This window comes from Suncus etruscus, chromosome 6 (genome assembly GCF_024139225.1).
Source record: "Suncus etruscus isolate mSunEtr1 chromosome 6, mSunEtr1.pri.cur, whole genome shotgun sequence".
Classification (NCBI taxonomy): Eukaryota; Metazoa; Chordata; class Mammalia; order Eulipotyphla; family Soricidae; genus Suncus; species Suncus etruscus.
This window is the reverse complement of record NC_064853.1, coordinates 10,422,342-10,446,685: the sequence shown is the minus strand read 5'-3', so window position 1 is coordinate 10,446,685 and position 24,344 is coordinate 10,422,342. Positions and strand designations below refer to the sequence as shown.

The 24,344-nt window shown below is 42.0% G+C and overlaps 1 protein-coding gene across 1 annotated transcript in view; it reads right to left on the bottom strand.

Moving 5' to 3' along the window:
• Positions 1–444: 444 nt before the first annotated feature.
• WLS (Wnt ligand secretion mediator) overlaps positions 445–24,344 on the bottom strand; it is a 128,974-nt gene continuing 105,074 nt past the window's right edge. Inside the window, exons 9-12 of the mRNA XM_049774399.1 lie at positions 24,040–24,183; positions 22,639–22,722; positions 12,723–12,876; positions 445–1,264 (exon numbers count right to left, since the gene is read on the bottom strand). Of these exons, the coding sequence (XP_049630356.1) occupies positions 1,155–1,264; positions 12,723–12,876; positions 22,639–22,722; positions 24,040–24,183 (492 nt within the window). The 3' untranslated portion in view covers positions 445–1,154. The remainder of the gene's footprint in view (positions 1,265–12,722; positions 12,877–22,638; positions 22,723–24,039; positions 24,184–24,344) is intronic.

Below are 24,344 nucleotides of genomic sequence, written 5' to 3'. Positions count from 1 at the left end.
ATACTGCTGTGTCTCTTGTGATAGAGGAATTGAAATACAGCCAAAGAGATACTGTGGAAAGTGGAACTATAAAGGTGGCAGAGAGATATTTCTAAACCATACCTCTCCTCCCTTTATTGCCATACAGGCTAATTCAGAGGAAGCCCAAGTAGCCATGACAGAGAATATTACTCTGTAGCCAGAACAGAAAACATTACCTTGCTTCCAGAAACAGATACCACTCTAGCACTTTCAATATGATGGCAAAACTATTTTCATGTCTTCCAGAAGTTGCTTCCTCTCTCCCTCCTCACCCCCACAGACTAGTCCCATGCTGTGCTGGCTGGGCAGGAGGGCTATGTGGGCCTGCATATCGGCAAAGACAGGTTGATTTGAATGATTGGATAAACTCTGGAGGCTGTCTGAAGTGTCTTATCAAAAGAAAACACATTTTTAAGCAAGAGGTTAAAAAAAGCTTTTCAGACCCAAAGGCCATTTAATATAATAAATCCTACTCAGGAGTTTAGCAAAATTTTTTTCTTAACCCACATCCAACAGAATGGTTAGTATTGGATACACAGATTTGGTTTCAAAGCTGAGATGCCCCTGGTGGAAGAGGCCGTCTCATGAAATTCAGTGACTTCATCTTGAATTGTTTAAAAAAAAAATAAAAAGAGAGGCATTGATCTATGGACAACTTAAATATTATGTGATAGGCTAGTTGGTGATATAAATAGGAAAATAAAAACATGGCTATCAAGGACCCAAGTGAGAAAAGGCCTATGATACTGGTCTTTCTTGAGCTGGCAAAGGATGTTAAAAAAAAAATCTATCCTAGAATCTAAAAACAGGAAAAATGAGTCAAATATTCCACTCTGTAGAAATCCCATCTGGCCCAGACACCCCCAAGGTATTTGGTTTCCTAACCACCGGCTACCGATGTCACTATGTCACTAATAAACAATGAGCACAGAGAACAGGGTCCAACCAGAGGTTTTGCTATGATACACAATTCAGCAGTGGCTGCCAGAGTCTTCCTCGGAGCACTCCAGGTGGAAGGCAAGAGGATGAGTGCCCATCACTGGTTGCTGGAGTGTTTGTCTGCGCCGGAAGCTCCCTCAAGAACATGCCCCACTTCTAGCTGGAGGGGTTGTGATGTGGAGGGCTAAGGCCTCCTATTCTTGGGCCTCCTTGCGAGTCAACTTGTAGATCTCGGTGGGTCCATCAACGTGGGTGATGGTGGTGGTGAGCTGGAGCTCTTCTCCATTGTGGACATTCAGGTCTCCTGGAACAGGGTTTGGAAGTTAGTTAAATGCGTGCCTAGAGGGGCCAGTGTGAATGCACAGTGGGTAGGGCTTTTGCTTTCTTTTCTGCACGTGGCTGATCCAGAGTTCTATCCCCTGCATCCCATATGGTCCCTTGAGCCTTCCAGGGATGATTTCTGATTGCAGAGCCAGGAGTAACCCCTGAGCACCATTGGGTGTTTCCCCCAAACCCAATAATAAAATAAAATAAGATGTGTACCTGGAGAGAGTCTTACCCACCCCCACCCCCCCCCCCCCCGGTCTTCCTCCCCAGTCCAGCCAACCCTTCACCACAGCTTGAGCTCTGAGGGAGACCAGAATCTTCACACTTAAAACTAGGCCCAAACCCAACTTTTCAAATGCAGTAGTTCCATAGTATTATTTTTTATTTTATTTTATAATAAATTTTGTAACTGAATCCCACCATGAGATACACAGTAAAAAAAGTTGTTCAGGATTGAGTTTCAATCCAACTCTCATTCCTTCACCAGTTCACATTTCCTGCCACCTATGTCCCCAGTTTCCCTCCCTTCTCCCTTCAGAGCATTAATATTTATCTCCCTGAGAAGAGATACTAATGGGAGACAGAAGTGTTAGTTCACCTTTATATTATTAGTAGTAATTATCTGCATTTAATTAGTGCTTCCCTTGTGCCTGATATTATTCAGGGCTTTCTAGGTGATTCCAGTGAATTCTCTCAGCTCTCTGGTGGCAGGCACACACTAATCCAGATGGTTCAACAAAGGAGACCACCACTTGAAGGGAAGTTAGGGAACTGGTCAAGGAAGTATGGTTTAACCCTATAAACCCTCAGGCCAATACAGGAATCTGAGCCAGCACTTCTCCAACCCTGGACACACAATGATAGGAAGGGAAGGTGTCCCACACAGGCACATTTGTGTTGAGGAAGAAAAACACCAGAAATGTACTCTGGATTTTCAGCTGTTCCCAGGATCCTGAGCACAACTCCTGTGTTTTGAACTTTTCAGCAATGAGCAGAGGTGTTTCTCCCCTCAAATGAAAAAACACAACCTCTTCTCAAAGGGCAAGACAAAAAGAACTTTCTGCTATCAACTATAAAACTATTTCAGTGAGCATGTAACCAAGAACGGGATAATGGGATAAAATGGGGGGACTTGATGGTGCTGAACCTGACTGTGGATATGCACAGCAACATGCATAATGGTAGAAAAGCCTATGTACACCCCCACATCTGTGCAGGGGGAGTTGGCATAACTACTATATATAGTAGTATAACTACTAAGTTATACTTAGTAGTTTTATAGTATGCACATACAATATTTGCGCAGGACTGAAATACTCAAAACACTGAGTTCAGTAAGCAGGCCCTAGTTTCTACTGGGATTCCTAACTAGAACTCTGAACATCACATTGATCCTTTCCTTGGGAATTACTATATTATCAGTAGTTTAAGGATCACTAACATTAATAAATTGGATGGTTCTAGAACCTCAGTGCTACCTTCTCACATCTCCCTCTCTCTCTCTCTCTCTCTCTCTCTCTCTCTCTCTCTCTCTCAGCTGCTTGGCTGGTATCCTACCATGCCACCCAATATTAGCCTCTCCTGGAAGACCCATATGTGATGGTACATGCACTGAGTGAATCTTATTAATAAATTGACTGGCCTGTTACTCTCTCTAGGACATAGTCAGGTCAAGGTCATAAGCAGGAATATTCGCCATTGCTGAGGACATCTGAGAAGGGACAGGTCTCATGTCAGAGTTGCAGCCATTTGCTTTCCTTTTTAAACTATTTTCTATCATCTTTATTTATGTACTATGGTTTGAGGGGGCCACCTCAAGTCGGTCTTAGAAGCTATACCTGGCTCTGAGCTCAGGGGTTATTACTAGCACTACTCAGGAGAACCTATTCGGTGTTGAAGATTGAACCATTGAACCCATGTTGGTAGACTATTAAGAAAATACCATAGCCCTATTCTATCACTCTGATCTGAGTTCTGTAATTGCTTCATGTCCAAGCCACAGGACTAACCAGGCATCCAGCATCCAGTTGCAACTTCAGGTCCACTTCCCAATCAAACTCAAGCAAGAGTTCTCATGTCCTAGTCAATATTGGCTGTGGATTTGTCTGTCTGTCTTGGCATCCAAACTTCCAAGCCACTTCCAGCATTTGGATAACCTTGTTAGTAATCACAATTTCAAAGAGAATCATTGCTACTCCAAGAGACTCATTAACTCTTCCCAAGTGATGGCCCAAGAAACTCCTTTCACTGAAGATTTCTTAGAAATAGATCCTACAATGTAATACTACTCTAGTTTTGACCAACTGTTAATTTTTATTTTGTTTTTAGGCCACACTACTGATGTTCAAGGGTTACTCCTGGCTCTGTGCTCAGGAAGTACTCCTAGTGGTGCTTGGGGGACCAACTGGGATATTGAGGATCAAATCTGGGTCTACCACATGCAAGGCAAGCACCAAAACCACTGTCCTATTGCTTTGACTCCAAATACTAATTCTTTATTTTTTTAATTTTTATTTTGATCATATTGGCTTACATATCTTTCACAGTAGTATTTTAGGTACATATTAACATTGAATCAGGGGAATACCCATCACCAAATTTGTCCTCCCCCCATCCCCATTCCCTTTCTGCAACCCATATCCCTCACCATCACACCCCCACCCCAGCTGCTAGAGTAGGTAGTCCCCTCCTTGTCTAGCTTACTATTAGTGATCATCTATCTGTTTGGTCCTGGTATCCTCCCTTGATCCCCCCTCTATTTGAGAGGCAGAGCTAGATAATTCGAGTTATGTGGTTTTGTTTGAAGGAGAGAAAAGCAATAGAATGGGGTAAAAAAAAAAACACAAATAAGCTGAATATGGGCAGAGTCCTTCTAGAGGCTTTCAACTTCAGTTTGAGAGAGGACATTAAGTATCCAGTGAGCACTACAGCAATAAAGCCAAGCACCACACAATACTAACTTTTTAAGCTTATAATAGGCTGCATTAAAAAGTCCTTGAAAATTAAAGACTTGAAGAAATAGTCTAAGTTGCTTTGGACTCTATCTTTAACAGAAACCTCTATTATGGTGCTTACAGTGTTCCTGACACTGTTCCAAAACACTTTACAAATGTTAATGTGTTGGTTCCTTATATAAGTCCTTTGCCAGAGGGGCAATTTTCATCATTCCTATCTCATTATGAAAAAAGGAGTGGTAGAGAAATGGAGCAACTTGCCCAAGGCTCCAATTGGTAAATTTTGACATTGAATTCAAACCAGGATCCATGTCCTTAGCCTTTATCCTATGCAGAGTTCTTAGTCAACTTCAAGTTCCAATAGCCAAACAGACTGTTTCAATCATACTTACAGAGAGGCCACTACTAGGGTGAACTGTCCAGCATACTCATTTTGCCTTTATTTTTTTAATCTGATAAAGGATAATTTACAAGGTTAATCTCAGTGTGCTGATATTAAAAAAAGGGTTACTTACAAGTATTTATCACATACACTTGGAGGGGTTAAACAGGCCTTATATTTCCTTCTAGTATGTGAAGACACTAAGGCACAAGTAGGCAATTAATATTTGTAACATGATCCAGCTTCTCCTGGCAGAGCTGGGATGAGGACTCAGATTAAAGAGACCCTGGCTAGGAAAATCTACCATTCCCATGTGGTTTGACTGTAGTGACGGCCAATTTTTTCCCTTTAGGGAATGAATCTGAGAATCTGGCAGTAACATAGCAAAAGCGGGGACCCTTCCATATGCCTTCAAATTCCATCACCTCCTGCTTCTGCCAAGGTCTTGTTCCATCTGTCACTTTCCCCAACTCTCAGCTCCTGTTCAGCACCCAAATAACTCAGTCTTTTCCCATCTAAGAGGGGAGTAGAAGGAAAATCTCTCCTCCAAACATGTGGCAGATAAAAGGGGAAAGGCAAATTAAGAAAAGAAAAATGTCTCCTATTTACAATAAGGCTTTGTCTTGGGTCACGAGCAGCTCATTAAACATCAGATAAAGGTTTCTTTTTTACCACTAAACACAAAATTGTCAATGCGTTCAGATCTATGGATAGACCCACAGGTGCGCAATGATGAGTCTAACTACTGGAAAACATCCTGGCAACCCTGGAATATGCATTTTGGATAAAGGGAATACAGCTTCCTAGGACAGGCAGCTTTATAATGGCAATAACCAGGATTTCTGAACCTGCCTTAGTGAAAAGAGGAATTGACTGCTATGGGGTCACTTCTGAGCAGAGTCAGGAATAGCCCCTTTCAGTATGGCCTCCAAATCATGGGGGAAGAGATATTTAGGGAGGAGAGAGAGGGACAGAGACAGACAAAAAGAGACAGAGACAGACAGAGACAGACGGACAGAAATGGAGCATGGGAGAAATTAAATTGCTGAGATAATTCCAAAGTTTTCAGATTGAATCTGGGAGAGAAACTTGAGATTGAGGGGTCCTGAAGGCTCCATAACTCTGTCCTTGTGATACTTCCTAGCAGATGAGCTTCTGAGAGCTCCTGTGAGTTAACAGGATGCCTTGGGGGCCATACACAGTGCAAGGGAGTCAAGAACCCAAACCATCTGAACCTACCTCCAGAAAGTAAGGCCTTTCTAGAACATTCCTCACTTCCATTTGATTCAAGCAGAACTTTTTCTACTTCCTCCTGTGTTTCCCTTCTAAATATATCTTTGAAGTTAAGCTCGAAATGAGTAAGTTTCTAGCTCTGTACTTAAGTCTCTGATTTGAATGTGGAAATCATGAAGAGTGAGTGGTATTTATAAAGCTCAATTATTTAGATTCAGAGAGAGAACAATGCTTTTTCTTTTCTTTTTTTGATTCTTGCCTGATCTTATTTCTTATCTAAGTGCAAATGCATAGCACAGTACCTCATTCTGTAGCAAATGCTCAGAAAGAATTGTTTGGTATGGTGCTGATTCAATTTCTCTGTGCTCTACTGCACAGAGCTTGGTTCAGGCCAGCTCACCAGCCTTGGTGTCCTTACTTGGGTATGGGAAACAAACCCTCAGGTAGCAAATAGGCACACTTTGGTTGGTCAGTTTTGGGTAAATCCCTTCTGGGTGAGTGAAGAAGGTGGCCCTGAAGAAACAGTGTCCAGTAATCTTCGATCCTATCATCTCATAGTCTCTTTAAAATCCGACTGAGATGCTTTATGCTAGGATTGTGGTGGGCCCTATAACCCAATAAAACTCAAGTCCCTGTAAGAAAAGGATTATGACACAAATTCACATGGGGGGAGATGGCAGGAGAAGACACAAGGAGAAGAAGGATGTCACCAAGCTCAGGAATAAGGCTCAGGGAGAAATTATCCCTGCTGACTTCTAGAGTTTGGCCATCAAGTCTCCAGAATAAAAAGAGAAAACGTTTTAAAGTTTAATTCTCTCTTGTCTCTCCAGTATTTATTATAGCATCACTATAAAAAATATACATTTAAGAAGCAAACAGGCCTTCCCAAGAAAATGCCTGAAGGCCGGGGAAAAAACCCAAAGGTCTAGAGAGCATTCGGGAACCTTAGTGTTAGATGGCGGTGACCTCAAAGTATGATGGGTGTGGTGGGAAATATAAAGTGAAAAGAAGGTGGCCGACTGTGGCCTTGAAGAGGAAGTGAATGAAAACAAAGAGTAGAACAGGAAATGCCTAATAGGTAAGGGCTGAGGAGAACCCCCTTTGGGTCAGGCTCCATCACTGGTGGTTAAGAAGCTTGACCCATGCTCAGGAAAAGAAGAAAGAGAAGCCAGGTTGGCCATGGGGGACAGGGTTGGGAAGGCCCAAACACCAACCCTGGGAGTCACCTCAATAAAAGAAGCCACAGTTACAGGTCTGGGACCCAAACCAAACTCTGATGGTATCAACACCTTTCCAGAGATACAAGCGACAGGAGACTTAGAAATTTCTAGAAGTAAAGAGTCACTAGCTAAAAAGACAGGGCCTTGCTTGGACTTACTGCTGTGGCTTCTAGAAGAATGTGTGGGTCAGAGAGAAGACCCTTGATGTGAATAGAAATAGAAAGACACACAATTGCAGGGAATTAGGCTATCTGTTCCCTTCATCACCCAAATTCCAGTCAGGAATTCTGTCTCTTGCTTATTTTCCTCAGGCCTTCCAGCACATCTCACCTCAGACTACAGAACACAAAAGTGAAAGCTTGGATCAAAAACTGCTCAACTTCCTAGACACTCCCATTTCCTTCCCCATGTGATCTGGGGTCAGAAGGGCTCTGGAAAGTTCTCAGTTATACATGATGGTATTGCTGTTCTACAGCGTAGGGCCTGCACTTTGAGTGATGAGTCTTCCACTCAGCCAATGCACTTTTCCTCTGTCTGGGCAATCACCAGAATGCCCTCCAGCTCTATGAAGGAGTCAAATGCAAGGCAAAAAATGAACCTTGAAAGAAGCCTAAAACATATTTGCTACATTTAAAGGGTTTATATAGGGCCAGGGAAATGGCTCAATGGGTTGGAGTACCAGCTTCACATGCATGAGACCAGGACGCTATCTGCAGCACCTTCCTGGTTCCTTGATTACCTCCAGGTACGACAATCCCCAATTCTATTATGTGTTTGACATGTCCATACACAAGAAGATATTGTATATAAATGTACAAATATACACATGTATATCCACATGGATATACCTTCATGTCATTCATGACATGTCATGAATAGACATGAGATTCATGTCACCTGTGTAAGACAAATGACACATAAATGTATGAGACATGAATCTCTGAATTCTTGGTTGAGAAGTGCATAAACCAACTTCACGCATGTACATGGATATTCATGCATGCACACATATACACGTAAGTAGAATGGCATGCAAATACAAATCTATATTTACAGGGAAGATTTTACATACGCACATGCATCTGTGTGGCCATAATGCTACATGCATGCATAGAAAATGACTGATGTATCGGTGGCATGGAACCAGAGCTTGAAGTCTTGTGGCACCAGTGGCTGAGAACAGGCTGTACCCACCCCACACCCCGTCCTCCTTCACCTGTCTTTCAGGAGGCAGAGGACAGTTTTTTTTTTTCCTCCTGGACAATGCTACCAGCTTCTCTAGCATAAAACTCAAGCAACCATTTCTTGGGCAACCAAAACACTCCGGTCTTTGTATGCAAGCACAGAACTAAGTGCCCCATGCACTGTGGCGCCTTTCTAAAGGGCACTCTCTGGTCTACGGGTAATAAAAGAAAAGCAGAAACATGGATAAGAAACGCTCTTTGGAAACTAAAGTCCTTTCTGCAGCATGCAACATGAAACATCCCTGCAACATCTTCCTGGCTTCACTCCTTCCAGTCCTGCATCAAAAAAGGAAATGCCTCAGCTCCCAGCCTTCCTTGCCCTCCTGCTGGCTCCTCCTTGCATTCCCAGCACCTCTCTCTGATCCCTGAAACAGAATTCTTTTTGCTCCTAGCTTCCTATGGTTTCAGAGGCATTGAAAACTGCCCGGACATGCATTTTTTTCCCCCTAAAGTCCGTGTGGGATCTGCCTCATGAAGGCAAGCAGTCCCCACACCTGGGACTCATTCTCTGGAGCCAGTGATCTACATTTTTTGGCTCTGGACCTTAAAAGTGAGGGAGAGTGGGATCTAAGCCAACTTAAAAATAAAAACTTTCCACGGGAAAGGAAGAGGAGCATGGGAAGGCTGGGGGAGGAGAAGGGATGCCAGCCAGAGGCTCGGAGAATTTAAAAACACAGTGCAGCCCCGAGCGAGTGTTCATTTCCAGGTTTCCATGTGACATTCCAAAAGCACTTTCTCCAAGAGCACTGGAATCTTGGCCAAGACCCCATCATTCGAGGACCCAGGGCACCGCCCAGCGGCCAAGGGAGAGATGTTAAAGAAAAAGAGCAGAGAAAGCAATAATTAGAGAACTGGACTAGCAGTAGAAAGTAGCCCTTCCATGCCCAGTGCAGGGCAGACAGAGCTGTCAGGGTCTCACAGCTAGGCATAATGGCTGATTTATGAGGGCCAGTCCCCTGTTAAGTTGTGAGGGCTCCCCCCAAAAGTCTACCCCACTCAATGGCTCTAAGAGTGTTTTCCAGGGGCAGAGAGACAGTAGAACAGGTAGGAAGCCTGCTTGGGTTTGATCCCCAATAAAGCAATAAGGTGCTTACCATATATACTTGAGTATAAGCTAAGTTTTTTGGGCACAAAATTTGTGCCAAAACCCCTAACCTCGGCTTATATTCAGGTCATACAGGTTATTTGATTTGATTCATGTGCACCAAATGAAATGCATATAGTCTCCAGTCATCTTCTACCATCTGCTGGTGGGATGGTGCTTCAGCTCAGTCCACAAGTCCTGGCTGAGCTGAAGAGGTAGGCGGCTAAACTGAACTGTATACCACTGATTTCTCAATTACTGTAATTGTTTTGAGTGTATATTTTTGAAATTTACTAGTGGCTGCTGCATTATCCACCTCGGCTTATACTAGAGTCACCAAGTTATCCCAGTTTTTAGGGTAAAATTAGGGGGTCAGCTTATATTTGGGTCAGTTTATGCTCAAGTATAAGCCATTCCATTCCCAATATCCCATGTGGTCCCCCACACATTGCTGAGACTTATCTTTGAGCATAGAGCCAGGAGTAAGCCTAAAATACCATTGGATTTTGGCCTAAAACAACAACAACAAAATAAAAGAAATAAATAAAACCACAGGGCCAGAGCGGTGGCACAGGGTGTAAGGCATCTCTGCCTTGTGCCTACTAGCCTAGGACAGATCACAGTTCGATCTCCTTGGCTTCCCGTATGGTCCCCCAAGCCAGGAAAGAAAAGAAGGAAGAAAAGAGAAGGAAGAAAAAAGAAAGACAGAAAAAGAAAGAAAGAAAGAAAGAAAGAAAGAAAGAAAGAAAGAAAGAAAGAAAGAAAGAAAGAAAGAAAGAAAGAAAGAAAGAAAGAAAGAAAGAAAGAAAGAAAGAAAGAAAGAAAGAAAGAAAGAGAGAGAAAGAAGAAAGAAAGAAAGAAAGAAAGAAAGAAAGAAAGAAAGAAAGAAAGAAAGAAAGAAAGAAAGAAAGAAAGAAAGAAAGAAAAGAGAGGGAGGGAGGAAGGAAGGGAGGGAGAGAAAGAAAGAAAGAAAGAAAGAAAGAAAGAAAGAAAGAAAGAAAGAAAGAAAGAAGAAAGTAAAAGGAAGAGGAAGAAAGAAAAAATAAGAAAGAAGAAAGGGTGTTCTTTACATGACTGAATCCAACTACAATCATATTTGTAATCAAGGTGTTTAAATAAAGATATTAAGAAAAAAAATCTGGCCTTGTGGGTGGGTAAACCAAAAGTCTGTTCTTGACTAGGACTCAAGGCGAGGGATGGTTCTAAAACTGAGCAGGGCACAAAATTTTTCCCCAAATGTGTCAAAGCAGGAAGAAAAAGAGCAGCATACAGAAAGTTTTGAATATACCAGACACACATGATGTCCAAGACCATTATTATACCCTGACCTTCATCATAGATGCCTGCTTCAATGCTCACTCACATTCCCTACCCCCTTGCAAGTTTGATCTTTGTCTAAAAGATATAAACACTAACTTAAAGTTGTTATTTCAAAAGTTTTTGTTTACTCAACACTTTCAAAATACCTTTAGAAACCAGTTCCTGGAGTCAGTTATAGATAAGTACATGGTTTAAGGCATGGTTGACAGGAATTCAATGCTAGCTGGCATATGGCTCTTCAAATCTCACCACCAGGGGCCACTCCTAAGCACAGAGCCAGAAATCTCTGTTAGATACCCACTGCCATGGGAAAAAAAAAAAAAGAACCAACCCTTATTGTAGTGTTCCAGTAAGAGAGAAGAAACAGGTGAGCTCTCCCAAACATTTCATAACTTTGAGCATCTCATGAAAGTGAAACCATGCTGCTCCCAACCTGTTCTTTAGCATCATTGCAAACAATCCACCAAGAAACAAGGGTCCCAGGGACAAATGGTGTAATTCGTTTGGGAAAGGCTGTTACACCCATCTGTTCTAAAAGACTTACAGTAGAAACTAACATAGTAAAGACATTAAAAGATCTTGAGGCCGAAACACAGATAGGTAGGGTTTTCGCCTTGCACATACTAACCTCAGAAGAACTGCAGTTCGATCCCTAGGTGTCCCATATGGTCCCCCAAACCAGGGGCGATTTTTGAGCACATAGCCAGGAGTAACCCCTGAGCTTCACCGAGTTTGGCCCAAAATCCAAAAACCAAAACCAAACAAACAAAAAAAACCCTAAAAGATCTTGCAGAAGGAGCCGGAGGCCGAGCACAGTGGTAGGGCATTTGCCTTGCACATGGCTGACCCAGGATGAATCCAGGTTCAATCTCTTGGCATCCCATGTGGTCCCTAAGCCTGCCAGGAGTAATTTTTGAGCACAGACTCAGGAGTAACCACTGAGTGCCACTGGATGTGACCCCAAAACCAAAAGAAAACAAAAAATTTTGTAGTAGAAAGTTCATTGATGCCAACCAACCCAATGTTTATTAAACCAAATCTAAAAATATCCCATAGTAATAATATTCTACTGCATGGAGTTTGCCAGATTCTAGAGGGAGTGGTCATTCCAAGAGGAAGAAAGTGGTTTTGAATAGGCTTGTAAAAGGGGAGGATCTCATCAGACCCAGATTGGGGGGAGGCTATGAAATCCATTCATTCTACTCCTATTTACAGAGCACTTCTTATAAGAGAATCCCCATAGCCATCAACTCTACTCCAAGGTGGAGTGAAGGGTAGCAGCTTTGATTGGAGAAACAACATCACATATGGGGGTATGAGCATACAGGAAGATTAATATCAAAAATGAAGCAGATGTGAGAAGAGGAGGAAGAAAAGGAACTGAACAGCAAGAGTAAGGCATGATGAGATCAGTTCTTCACCTATTTCACATTAGCAGTACTAACGTTGTAGCATTTTTTATTTTATATCCATTACTTATTTCTACTTGCTAGAGTAGAAAACCCCAGGCAAGCCCTTTGAGCCTCAGTTTCATCATCTCTACAATGGCAAGTTTTCTTTTTCAGTAACTCCCTGAAGCATCCAGAGCATAAAGCAACACTCAAGGACAGGAGATGGGACAATAATTTGTACAGATGTCAACAGCAACTCCCAAGGTTCAGTCCCAATCTTCTTGATATGTGGTACACTTCCCGATAGTCATTTTGCTCAAAAAGATTTGGGGGATAGAAAATTTGTGTGCATATAAACTGGAGCATTAGACTAGGACATAATATTCCCAATGGATTTCAAATATTGAAGCGTGAAGACATATTCTTTATGAATTGCTTTTGTCTTAGAGTTTCACTGCCCTATTCAATCTCATTTGCTATCTCTTGATCTTTGGAAACTCAGTGGAAAGTTTCACTGGTGAATCCAGCATTTTTTGCTATTTAAATATGGTCAAGACAGAAACCTAATTATCCTATGTTAAGTTATGCTAAAGCAACCAGAACTCACCGTTTGATTGATCATCCCCGTAGTTCTTATGGGATGGTGCATACAAGAACATCAAAGCAAAGACATAAAGGTTCCACATCCCATAGATGCCCGTGAAAAAGGCGCTGTTCACTTGCACCGTGACACCGCCCCACTTCCAATGGCCTTCAGACACCTATAGGAAAAAAGAGAGACATCTTGTGACATTGGAGGAGACATAAAAAGCAAATGGTACCACCCAACCATGGCAAAAAAAAAAAACAAAAAAAAAACAAAAAACAAAAAAAACCTAGTTTCTTCTGTAAGAAAGAAAAAGATAGGGCCTAGGAAACAGCATCTCTAAATTCAAGTCAGCAAACAAAGCTACTGGAATTGATTCTCACTGGGACTGGGATGTCGAATCCATCAAAGGAAACACCCATTCCACCTCTGCTACACAATGGTGCTCAACAGAGTGTGTTGAGTGACTGTGCACAAGCATACATCAATCATATAGGAATAAATTACAGTTCATTGAGAGCTTGCTGTAAGGAAGCCACAAAATCAGTGTTTCTCATCTTGACCCCACATGTACATCATCTTTCTCTTCCTAGATATTGGTATGTTAGTATCCCCTAATTTAAAGAATAGGGTTCTATTCCTATCCACAATCATCCATAATAATTTCCCTTTGCCGGTTTCTCATTTCAATGTATATTCCCTGTAGGCAGAGACCAGTCTGATTCTGTTGACTGGCATCTCTCCCAGACCACACGAACTCCAACAAGTTCATGAAAATAGGATAAATAAATACACACAGAAATCTTCAAGTAAGTACTGTCCTCTGTGGAAACAGTGAGCAAAAGCAGACAGTTCTAAATCAGAAACCTGGTTCAAATTCAGACTCTAAAATTCAAGGAGAGGGGATTCTGAATTTTCATTTCCTTCAGTACAAAAGACACATGGGATTATTATTTTACTAAGCAAAAAGAAAATCATCTACAAACTTCCTGGTACAGATGATTCACTTAATAAATCTTATTGTTATCACGTCATTCCATGTTAATCATTCACAAAGGTATCCGCATGTTTTCCAATTCTTTAAGAAAGTTTCAAAGCTGCCTTTGTATTTATAACTCAATTATATTAGTGGTTGCCTGTTGACATAGAAGGATGCAAAGAATTGACCGTAGAACTGTTGAGCTGAGTGACTAGTGATTTCTACCTGCCCTGCGATGAATAAAATTATTTGAACCACTTCTGCTTCTACTGGACATTTTGAATGGGAACAAAACTGAACACAGGAGGCTGGAGCGGTGGTACAAGCACTGGGTATTTGCCTTGCACATGGCCAACACAGAACGAACCATGGTCCATGGTTTGAATCCCGGCATCCCATATGGTCCCCTGAGCCTGCCAGGAGAGATTTCTGAGTGCAGAACTAGGAGTAAACCCTGAACACCACTGGGTATGCCCCCCCCAAAAAAACACAAACAAAAACAAACACTGAAAATTGGTGACCTCATCAGGCTAGGTTATCTCTAGGACCCCTTTTGCATAATATCTAAAAACCAGGAGTAATCCCTGAGCACCAAACAAGACAAAATCAATTTGCTAATATGATATATAACTTTTCATTTACATGATTCATAAACCACAACATGGATTCATTGATTTTGGAAAGCAAGTCACATTCTATGACACACTCAAGAATGTTTCTAGCACAGAAGAATTTCATTGTTCTGGCTGAATTTAGATCAACCTACAAGTATTCAGGCTACTTAGAACTGACTTTTTAGAAATGTCCCATTAGAATGGAATTCTTCTTATTCTTAAAAACAATATCCTGGGGCCAGAGGGATAGCATGGAGATAAGGCATTTGCCTTACATGCACAAGGACGATGGTTCAAATCCCGGCATTCCATATGGTCTTCCGAGCCTGCCAGGAGCAATTTCTGAGTGTAGATCCAGGAGTAACCCCTAAGCACTGCCTGGTGTGACCCAGAAACAAACAAACAAAGAAACAAAACAAAACAAATATCAAAAATAACCCCACAACAATATCCTGACCTTATAAGAGTTACAGTACTTAGAGCATCTTGTTGTTGGCCCAGAGAAGGGAAGTTTATATTATTTACCTTTGAAGAGACAGTGCCCTTCAGAGAAGAAGGAAACTGTAAAAGTCCCACTTCCTATGTCATAAACTGCCAATTCAGCTGAGAAAGTTGCTAAAATTTATTCTACTGGGACTGGGATGTTGAATCCATCAAAGGAAACTCCCATTCCATCCCTGCTACACAATGGTGCTCATCATAGTTTGCTGAGTGACTATGCACAAATGTACAGGATGTGAAGAATGTCAGCACAGGCACATGGAGCTAGAAAGAAAGAATAAGATCAATTTGAAAAGTAAAGAGAGGAGATGGACATTAGAATAAATGAAGTCGGGGCCGGGTAGGTGGCGCTGGAGGTAAGGTGTCTGCCTTGCAAGCGCTAGCCAAGGAAGGACCGCGGTTCGATCCCCCGGCATCCCATATGGTCCCCCCAAGCCAGGGGCAATTTCTGAGCACATAGCCAGGAGTAACCCCTGAGCGTCAAACAGGTGTGGCCCAAAAACCAAAAAAAAAAAAAAGAAAAGAAAAAATGAAGTCATGAAGTTTGCTTATACACGAATGGATATGAAGAGTATTATGTTGAACAAAATGAAACAGAGGGAGAGGGAGAGACACAAAGTGCTAGCGCTCATTTGTAGGGTATAAAAAAAAAAGAAAAGTAGTATGGTAATAATATTCAGAGACTATAGAAATGAGGGCAGGAGGACTGATCCACAGTAGGAAGCTTGCCAAGATAGTGGGGGGAGTGCAGTTAGGACAGAGAAGGGCCCAGTATGACAATGATAGTTGGAAATGATCACTTTGGACAAGAACTGGGTGCTGAAAGGAGGTAAAGTGATATACACGATACCCCTTCAGTAACAATACAAACCAAGTTATCTAAAAAGAAAAATAAAGGAAGAGAGAACAAGCAAGAAGGAAGGAGAGGAAGAGAGAATAAGAAAAAGAGACAGAGAGAGAGAAGAGAAATATTTGCCATAGAAACACATGGGGGGGGTGCACAGGAGGAAAACTGGGAACATTGGTGGAAGAAAATGTGTTCTGGTGAGGGTATGAGTGTTGAACATAGACTGAAACTCAATCATGGACAATTTTGTAATGATAATAAATAAAAAACAACTGTATTGTGAACAACCTTATAAACCAATGTTTAAAAAAATCTAGAAAATGAAAGGAAGAAAGGAAGGAAAGAGGGAAAGAAAGAAGGAAGAAAGGAAAGAAAAAGGAAAGGAAGGAAGGATGGAAGGAAGGAAGGGGCTGGAGAGCTGTGCAGCAAGCAGTTAAGGTACTTGACTTGCCCACAGCAAAGATGAGCTAGATCTGTACCCAGCACCACATATGGTCCCCCAAGCACTCTGAGCCCAGAGTCAGGCGTAAGTTGTGATCACACTTGAGTGTTGTCCCAAGATTCAAAATAAATAATTATAATTAATTTTTAAACAAGTATGATGAGCCATGGTAGGACATAATAATTGTATCTGAAAGTTCAAGGGGGGAGATAATGGGTTAATTATTGTTATTTCATTTAAATTTTCTCTAATGTTTTCCTTTACTAAAACTTAGACACTAGCATTGAAAGATACTATAAAGTGAGTTTCTTTCAAAGTATAATAACCATGATTAGGATGGTTAATATTTGTTCAATGTGAATGAATGAACATACTAAGAAGTTTACATGAAAGATGACATTCATACACAACACAATGAGATAAGTAGGTCATTATTTTCCACTCAGATAGAGGTAAATGACATAGAAGGGCAAGACTGTTCACCCAGAAGTTATGCTCAATATTTTTTTTGTTTGTTTGTTTGGGCCACACCTGGCAGTGCTCAGTGGTTACTCCGGGTTCTGCACTCAGGAATCACTCCTGAGTCAGGGTACCCTATGGGATGCCAGGGATCAAACCTGGGTCAATCGCATGCTATGCAAATACTCTACCCACTGTGCTATTGCTCCGGCCCTTGTTCACCTAAAAGTTCATTTTTCATTTTTTAGTGGCAACACCTGACAATGCTCAGGGGTTACTCCTACCTCTACACTAAGTATAGAGTGCTTGGCAGTGTTCAGGAAAAACCTGGGATGCTGGAAATCAAACCCCATTCAGCTGTATGCAACACAATTGCCCCACCTGCTGTATGCTCTCTCCAGCCCAGCAGTTCTTAATTATACAACAAAGGACCCAATATCAATGTAAAAGGTGAGAGTGTGAAGTTATCCTATGTGGCAGCAATTGTATCCAGTGGAATCTCCTTTGAAAATTTATTTTCTGCCCATGACACAAATGATTTACCCAGTACACACACTCAGTCTTGTGTATTCAAAGTACACGGACCATACATGAGCCATATGTGCCATTCATAGTAATACATGGCATCTAAGTCACTGACTATACATTAAATATTATTTTACAGTAGAACCACCAAACTGAGGGGCCCCCTCAGAAGCTGAATCTGAGAAGATAAATTGGTGCACATCTCAGGTTTGCTTTGGAACCCAAGCTCACTGCTTAGCCCAGAGTGGCAGAATTCCTCACATTGCTGAATCTATAATCCTGTGATGGATTATTTCCTGCTGAGGTCTCAATGTGGCATTAGCATAAATGTGCCACACGTACATGGTGTCATGCTAGTGTTTGGAGACTTGTTTTGTTTCTGGCCTTCACTCTCAATTATTCAATCCTGGGCTCTAAGCACATTCCCACCCATATGTATCCATGTTAAACAGCCTCAACTGAACAGACTTTGTATATTTATAATCTAATTCATGCCAATGCATGATATTTAGAGAGAAAAAAGAAATCAGGTAATACCACTCAGGGCAAAATACAAAACAAAACAAAATAAAACAAAAAAACCAAAACCAAAACCCAAAAAACAAAATCACCTCTCTTCTGCCTAAGTCGCATTTCTGAAACTCTTGTTTTTCGTGATTTAACATTTGAACAATTTACTTTTGTGTGAAACCACCCAATTATACCCCTGGAGCCAAGGTCAAATCCCTTTACACCCAGTAGTCTTGACAACCAACATTCCAGTTAACAACAAGACTTGGAGATCTCAGACACAGGCACTCTGATGGGAAACATTTTTTCTGGAAGGACAGGAATGAAGTGATCACATGCACACAAAGAAAAAAAAATATATATATTAAATAAAAAATTGGGGGGGCAGGCTCTTAGGGAGTCTGCAAGTTGTAGTTTGACCTGAAAGCCAGGCACCTGGGGGGGGTCTCCCTCTGTGAGGTTCAGGAACCTTCTCCTGTGCTCTGAGTTTCTCTGGCTCCTATGCCCATCACCTCTTTCTTTTCCTGGGGGAAGGGGCTGAAATACCAGACTGCAATATACCATATCTCGGTTGCTATGACCGAGGCCATTAAAATGGCAGGCATTAAAGGGCTGCACCTCAGGACCTACTTACAAAGCCTCAAGGTCACTGCATTCCACAGCTTCCCCTTGGCCTTTCATTCCTGGCCTCAGCGCTTCAATATCCTGGCGAGATCCCCTTGCATTATATTTCATGGGGCTTAAATGCAAGCTCTCCCAGCAAGCCCGCGAGTATAATGGGAGTTTTAATACATTCCTTTTTACCTAAGGCTGGGATCTATTTCAAAAAGTTCCCCAATAGATTTGCTTTCTGGTGAGCTCATTGCGGAGACATTCCAAAATGACATTAAAAAATAAATCCTCTGATGACTCTATTAATACAGTACCTGGGACAGTGAGAGTTGGGCCTGAAAACGTCTTAGGTAGCTATAAATAAACCTTTTTTTTTTTTTTTAAAAAAATAGCCTGGCAGGAGGAATGTGAAGAGCTAAAGGAATCCAAAAGACCTCATTGCTTATCCTCTTGGAGTTGAAATCCACTCAGGCCGGCTGTTGCAGCAGATATAAAAAGTCAGCCAGAGGCTGGAGCCGTGTACAAGAGGCTGGGCCGGTGGAATATTAAGCTTTTTCTCCCCCAGCACAATTACAGACTGTGCCCTTGGAAGGCACATTCATTAAACATGTGCAAGGAAAAAAATCTGTCTTCAAGAGCAGCCCAATAGGGTTGGTTTTAACTTTAAGGGGTCTTGACAACAAGAGCAAGAAAGGTCAAGGGATGGGATATAGACACACTTATTATTATTATTTTTTTTTTTTGCTTTGTTTCTTGGGGTCACATATCACAGTGCTCAAGAATCATTCCTAGTTCTGTGCTCAAAGATTATTTGCTCCTGGCAGTACTCAGGGGACCATATGCAGTGCTGAGATTTAAGATGGGGCTAGATGCAAGCAAGCGCCTTATTCCAATCCTATCTCAGCCCCATGATGTAGAGCTCTGAGAGGTTCAAGAACAACCAGGGATCTCAGCTTGGCTCTTCAGCCCATCTTCCCTGTGACAGTCTCTCAAGCATTGATGCCTCCCAGAACTAGCTTGCTCGTAAGTCACAATGCTTTGGGGACTTTGGATCCGAAGAACTGAAAGCATTTTGATCACGAAAGGGATCATCCTGGGAGGAAGTCACTCATTGGAGCCTCCACAGATTAAATAGAAAATGCATCCAGAATCTGAGGGATTTTGTTCACTGTGTTTAGAGGATAGAGTAAATTTTCCTAGATATTATTCAAAAACAGCCTGGTACAAACAGCACTGTTGTAGGGTGAAGCAGAGACGGGGAGTAGAACTCGAGAAGATAAATATGATTATTTATTTGACTTTTTCACATTCACTGATGTGTCCAGGAGCCAGGTTTTGGCCAGCAAAAGTCTGGAGCTTCCTATGTGAGCTGAAGTCATCCTTGAGTGACCTTGGATAGAATTCAAGTTTTCCATGACTATAAAAGGGGGGAAATGATTTTCACCAGTTCTCACACCGAAAGTTACTATTTCTTTCAGTTACGCTTGTTAAAAAAAAATTACTTGTGTCAACAGTAAAAATCGTGTTTCACTATCACTTAGTTAGGGGATACATCAATAATCTCTGGCTTAGGTATAATGGAAAATATATGACACCCATCTTTCTACCTGAATAAATGTCCTTAAAAGCCAAAGTATTTTCTTTAAATATCTATTTAATCACATCCCAAGAAGAGGTGCATCATTTTTATCTGAAGGGTAAGGCCAGGGTGTCCATGGCCCTCACAAAAATGTCTAGAAAAGCTGTGTAGTAGGAGGAAATTTGCTAGCTGGAAGGAGCCAATCTTGTCTTGAGTCTTTCTGTCTCTGTATCTCTCACTCTACTAAGGTTCTCTAATTTGGCCAAATATAGGGACGAGGGAGCAGCTGGCAGGAATGCAAAGGGCTAAGTTCTGGTTCATAACTCACTATGTCCTTTGGCACAGCTTTCTCTGGCTTGTAATTCAAAGAGCCCCACTATTGAGGCTCACTCACCATGTGCCAGGCACTCTGCAAACCACTTTGTAAGCATTCCTTCATGTGACCCTTACAGTCACCTTCTCCCGAGGGGACTCGTGCCTGCAGCCACTTTACAGATAAGGAAAATCAAACCTGAGAACTGGTAAATAGTTCACCCAGAATCCCACACTAGTGGGAAATGTTCTGAAAGTTATGCCATGTTTCAGTCTAACAACTGGGAGAGAAAAGGATTCACTTCTCACCCGGAGGATTTTTAGGAAGCTCAACTGAATGGTAGAATCAAGCACATTAAGTGGTATTGTTCACTTTATAAGATATTTTAGAATATTTTTCAAGTATTCTCCGTATCACTGTTGAGAACATCAGGCAAGGAAAGTTTCCATTTTGGAAACTGTGGTGGAAAGATGACGTTCTCTTTGAGGATTTTTGAAACAGGTTTCATTTATTTTGATGATTATTATTTATATATATTATAAAATTCATGGTCTGTGGGGGGGCACACCTGGAATTGATTCAAGGATGATCTCTGGCTCTGCATTCACTCCTGGGGTGCAGAGAGAGCCATATGGGAAGTCAGAGATTGACTCTAGGCCATTTGCATACCAAGAAAGGATCCTAATTGTTGTATATCTTGCTAGTCCTTATATTTCATGTTTAATTGGCTTATCAGAATTATAGTAGCCTGGGGCCTAGCAATAGCACAGTAGGTAGAGCATTTGCCTCACACATAGTCAACCCAAATTCCATCCCCAGCATCCCACATGTCCTCTGCCATAGAGCCTACCGGGAGCCATTTCTTAGCACAGAACCAGATGTAACCTCTGAGTGCTTCCAGGTGTGGCCCACAAACAGAACAATAACAACAAAAAAGAATTATAGTGGCCAGAGAGATAGTACAGGGGTTCATGCATGTGCCTTGCATGTAGCTGGCCCAGGTTCAATGCCAAGTACCATATACAGTTCCCCAAGTCCTGTCAGGAGTGGTCCCTGAAGGCGGAGCCAAGAATCAGTGCTGTGCACAGCTGATAAGGCCCCTCAATCTACCTCCCGAAAGTAATACAAAACAAAACAACAAAACACCCAAATCAAAGCAATATAACAACTATTAAAAGAATTAGAAAGGGCTGCTGAGGGACCTTTCTTATGCCAGAGATGCCAGAGAAGAGTGAAATAAAATTCCTGCAGCTTGTGTTCGCAGGGCTAACAGTTGGTTCTCTTAACTCAATGCAACCAACACCCTTCACTCAGGCTGCAAACATATTTTTAATAATTAATATCTTTATTTAAACACTTGATTACAAACACGATTTTGGTTGGGTTTCAGTCATGTAGAGAACACCCCCTTTCACCAGTGCAACAGTCCCATCACCACTGTCCTAAATCTCCCTCCTCGCCACCCCACCTCCACCTGCACTCGAAACAGGCTTTCTACTTCCCTCGTTCATTCTCATTGTTAGGATAGTTCTCAATGTAGTTATTTCTCTAACTACACTCATCACTCTTTGTGGTGAGTTTCATGAAGTGAGCTGGAACTTTCAGCCCTCCTCTCTTTTGTCTCTGAATATTATTTCAAGAATGTCTTTCCTTTTTCTTAAAACCCATATATGAGTGAGACTATTCTGCATCTCTCTCTCTGACTTATTTCACTCAGCATAATAGATTCCATGTACATCCATGCATAGCAAAATTTCATGACTTCATCTCTCCTGACAGCTGCATAATATTCCACTGTGTATATGTACCATAGTTTCTTTAGCCATTCATCTGTTGAGGGCATCTTGGTTGTTTCCAGAGTCTGGCTATGGTATATAGTGCTGCAATGAATATAGGTGTGAGGAAGGGAGCTTTGTATTGTATTTTTGTGTTCCTAGGGTATATCCCTAGGAGTGGTATAGCTGGATCATATGGGAGCTCAATTTCCAGTTTTTGGCTGCAATCTTTTAATTTAACTTGTCAACTTTTTCCTCCTATGAGGCTGTACTAAAAGGATTAAATATTCAATCTACCCCTGGCTAGGTGCTTACAAGTACCAGACTAGAGCTTCTTTAAAGAAAAAGCAAATCGGGGCTGGAGCAATAGCATAACAGGTAGGGTGCTTGCCTTGCACACAACTGACCCAGATTCAATCCCTGGCACCCCATATGTTCCCCTGAGTCTGCTAGGAGTGATTTCTGAGAACAGAGCCAGGAGTAACCCCTGAGCATGCTGGGTGTGGCCCCAAATAAAACAAAACAGACACACACATAAAAAATCACTTGACTAGGGAAACAGAACTAGTATGCATGTTTGTAGGAGGAAGTTGTGTCTGTCCTTGATACCAAGAAGTCCCTGAGCACTGTCAGGTGTGAGAAAAGTAAAAAATTTGGCATGACCAGCTGTCTAGCAGTATAGTTTTTATAACGTACCCACCCCCCAGAATTTCTCTCTGATTATCTATGGAAAGTCACCTGTTCAAGGACATTCGCCCCTTGACCTCCATGGCCCACATACCTGACTGACGATGAAGAAGATCACTGTCATGGCCGCGCAGGCTAAGGTGATCAGCATGAGGAACTTGAACCTGAAAATCAGCCCCTATTTAGGAAGGAGACAGAGTTTAATATGCCATCGGCTCCCGCCAATTCTCTCTGCCATCCACAAATCTATAAAAAGCTCATTTTCAAGCAATTATCTATCAAACCAAAGCCCCGAGTGATTATGGGAACATGATTTCATTTCGTGGCATTTCTCCTACAGAGGTACATGTGGCTGAAAACTATTTCTTGGGCTACAGATTGCCTAATTTCTTATCTCTCATGAACCAGTGATACAGAGTTGGGGATCATTTATTCACAGCACGTCGTGACGCTGCTAATTTTCCCGCTAAGCTGGTTTTGCTTCTCTGCCAGGGTTCAAAGTGTCCAAATCCAAGTTTTTCTGTGGTTGTAATAACATTCTGCTCCAGTGAACAAAAAGAAATGTGCATATTAATCAACATGAAGTGGATCTGGTGGAATTTCTCTCATGTGTCACTTCAGCCCTAGAGGGAGGCAAATTTTGGAAAGGAACTGGGGGGGTTCCAGAGAGTAGAATTTAATGAGTCCTGCATTTCATCAAAGGGAGAGCCCCCTCTGCAATCTTTGCTTTTCTTGTCATGGAATTGTACCCATGACTTCAAGAACAGGCAAGAGACCAGGGAGCCCTGTTGCCTGCATGAGAGAAGGAAAGATGACCTGTGCTTCTTGTAAATGTGATCTAAAACATACAAATGATTACTAGGCACTCCTAAAATACCTCTTGGCTATTTGGAGGGATATGTGGCCCACTGGAGTCTGTAGATCATCAAGAATGAACCCCAATTTTAAGATTAATTCAACCAGGGATCTTCACCTAAAGTCCCAGCCAAATCCTACTTCTCACCCAGCAAATCTCCCATCCTGCAAGAACCCACATTCCATCTCAAAGCCGAATAACCTGCCCAACAGGTTTACTCTTTAGTGAGGCTCAAGATATTTTGGGGGGTTCTCTTGCCATAATCTATCTTTTACTGACCTACATAACTTTTTCCTTTCTCTTTCTCTCTTAGTTAAAGTAACACAGTTCAGGTTCATGAGACCCCTCCACCAGCCCCAGAGCTCCTAAGATCTTCCACCAGTGTCCTGGCATTGCTTGTAGGATGTCTGCCACAAGCCACAGAAAGTACCAAAGATTCTGAGAGGGAGGGGCTTCCTAGAGGAGAGCTTGCTTGTTCTTCTGCTTAGGGAGCCAAATACTGCTTGATACTCTAAATGTGCACTTGCAAGGGAAGGTTGCCAACCATCCTGCTACATGCATGTGCACACGTTCTTATGCAGACAGCAAAACTGGGAGATGCTGTGTATCTCGTTCCGAATGAGCCCAGTGATGCCTCACCTCGTAGTGCAGTCGCCGGACTTTGCTCATGGCTGGCAGGCTCGACTGCTTCCCGCTGATGTTCCGAAACACCTGGAATACCATGAAGCACAAGAACAGGAAGTAGAGGCAGAGGCAGATCCCAGCCACGATGATGAAGGCCATCTGGAAGTGTCCAGTGAAGGAAACTACAGGTTCACCACACAGAGCACTCTGCAGGCCCAACCCTGCTTAAAATACTGTGTCTTATACAACTCAGGAAATTTTTAGAGGAATAGAATATTAAAAACTAACTTTTCTGGGTTAGAGAAGTAATACAGAATTAA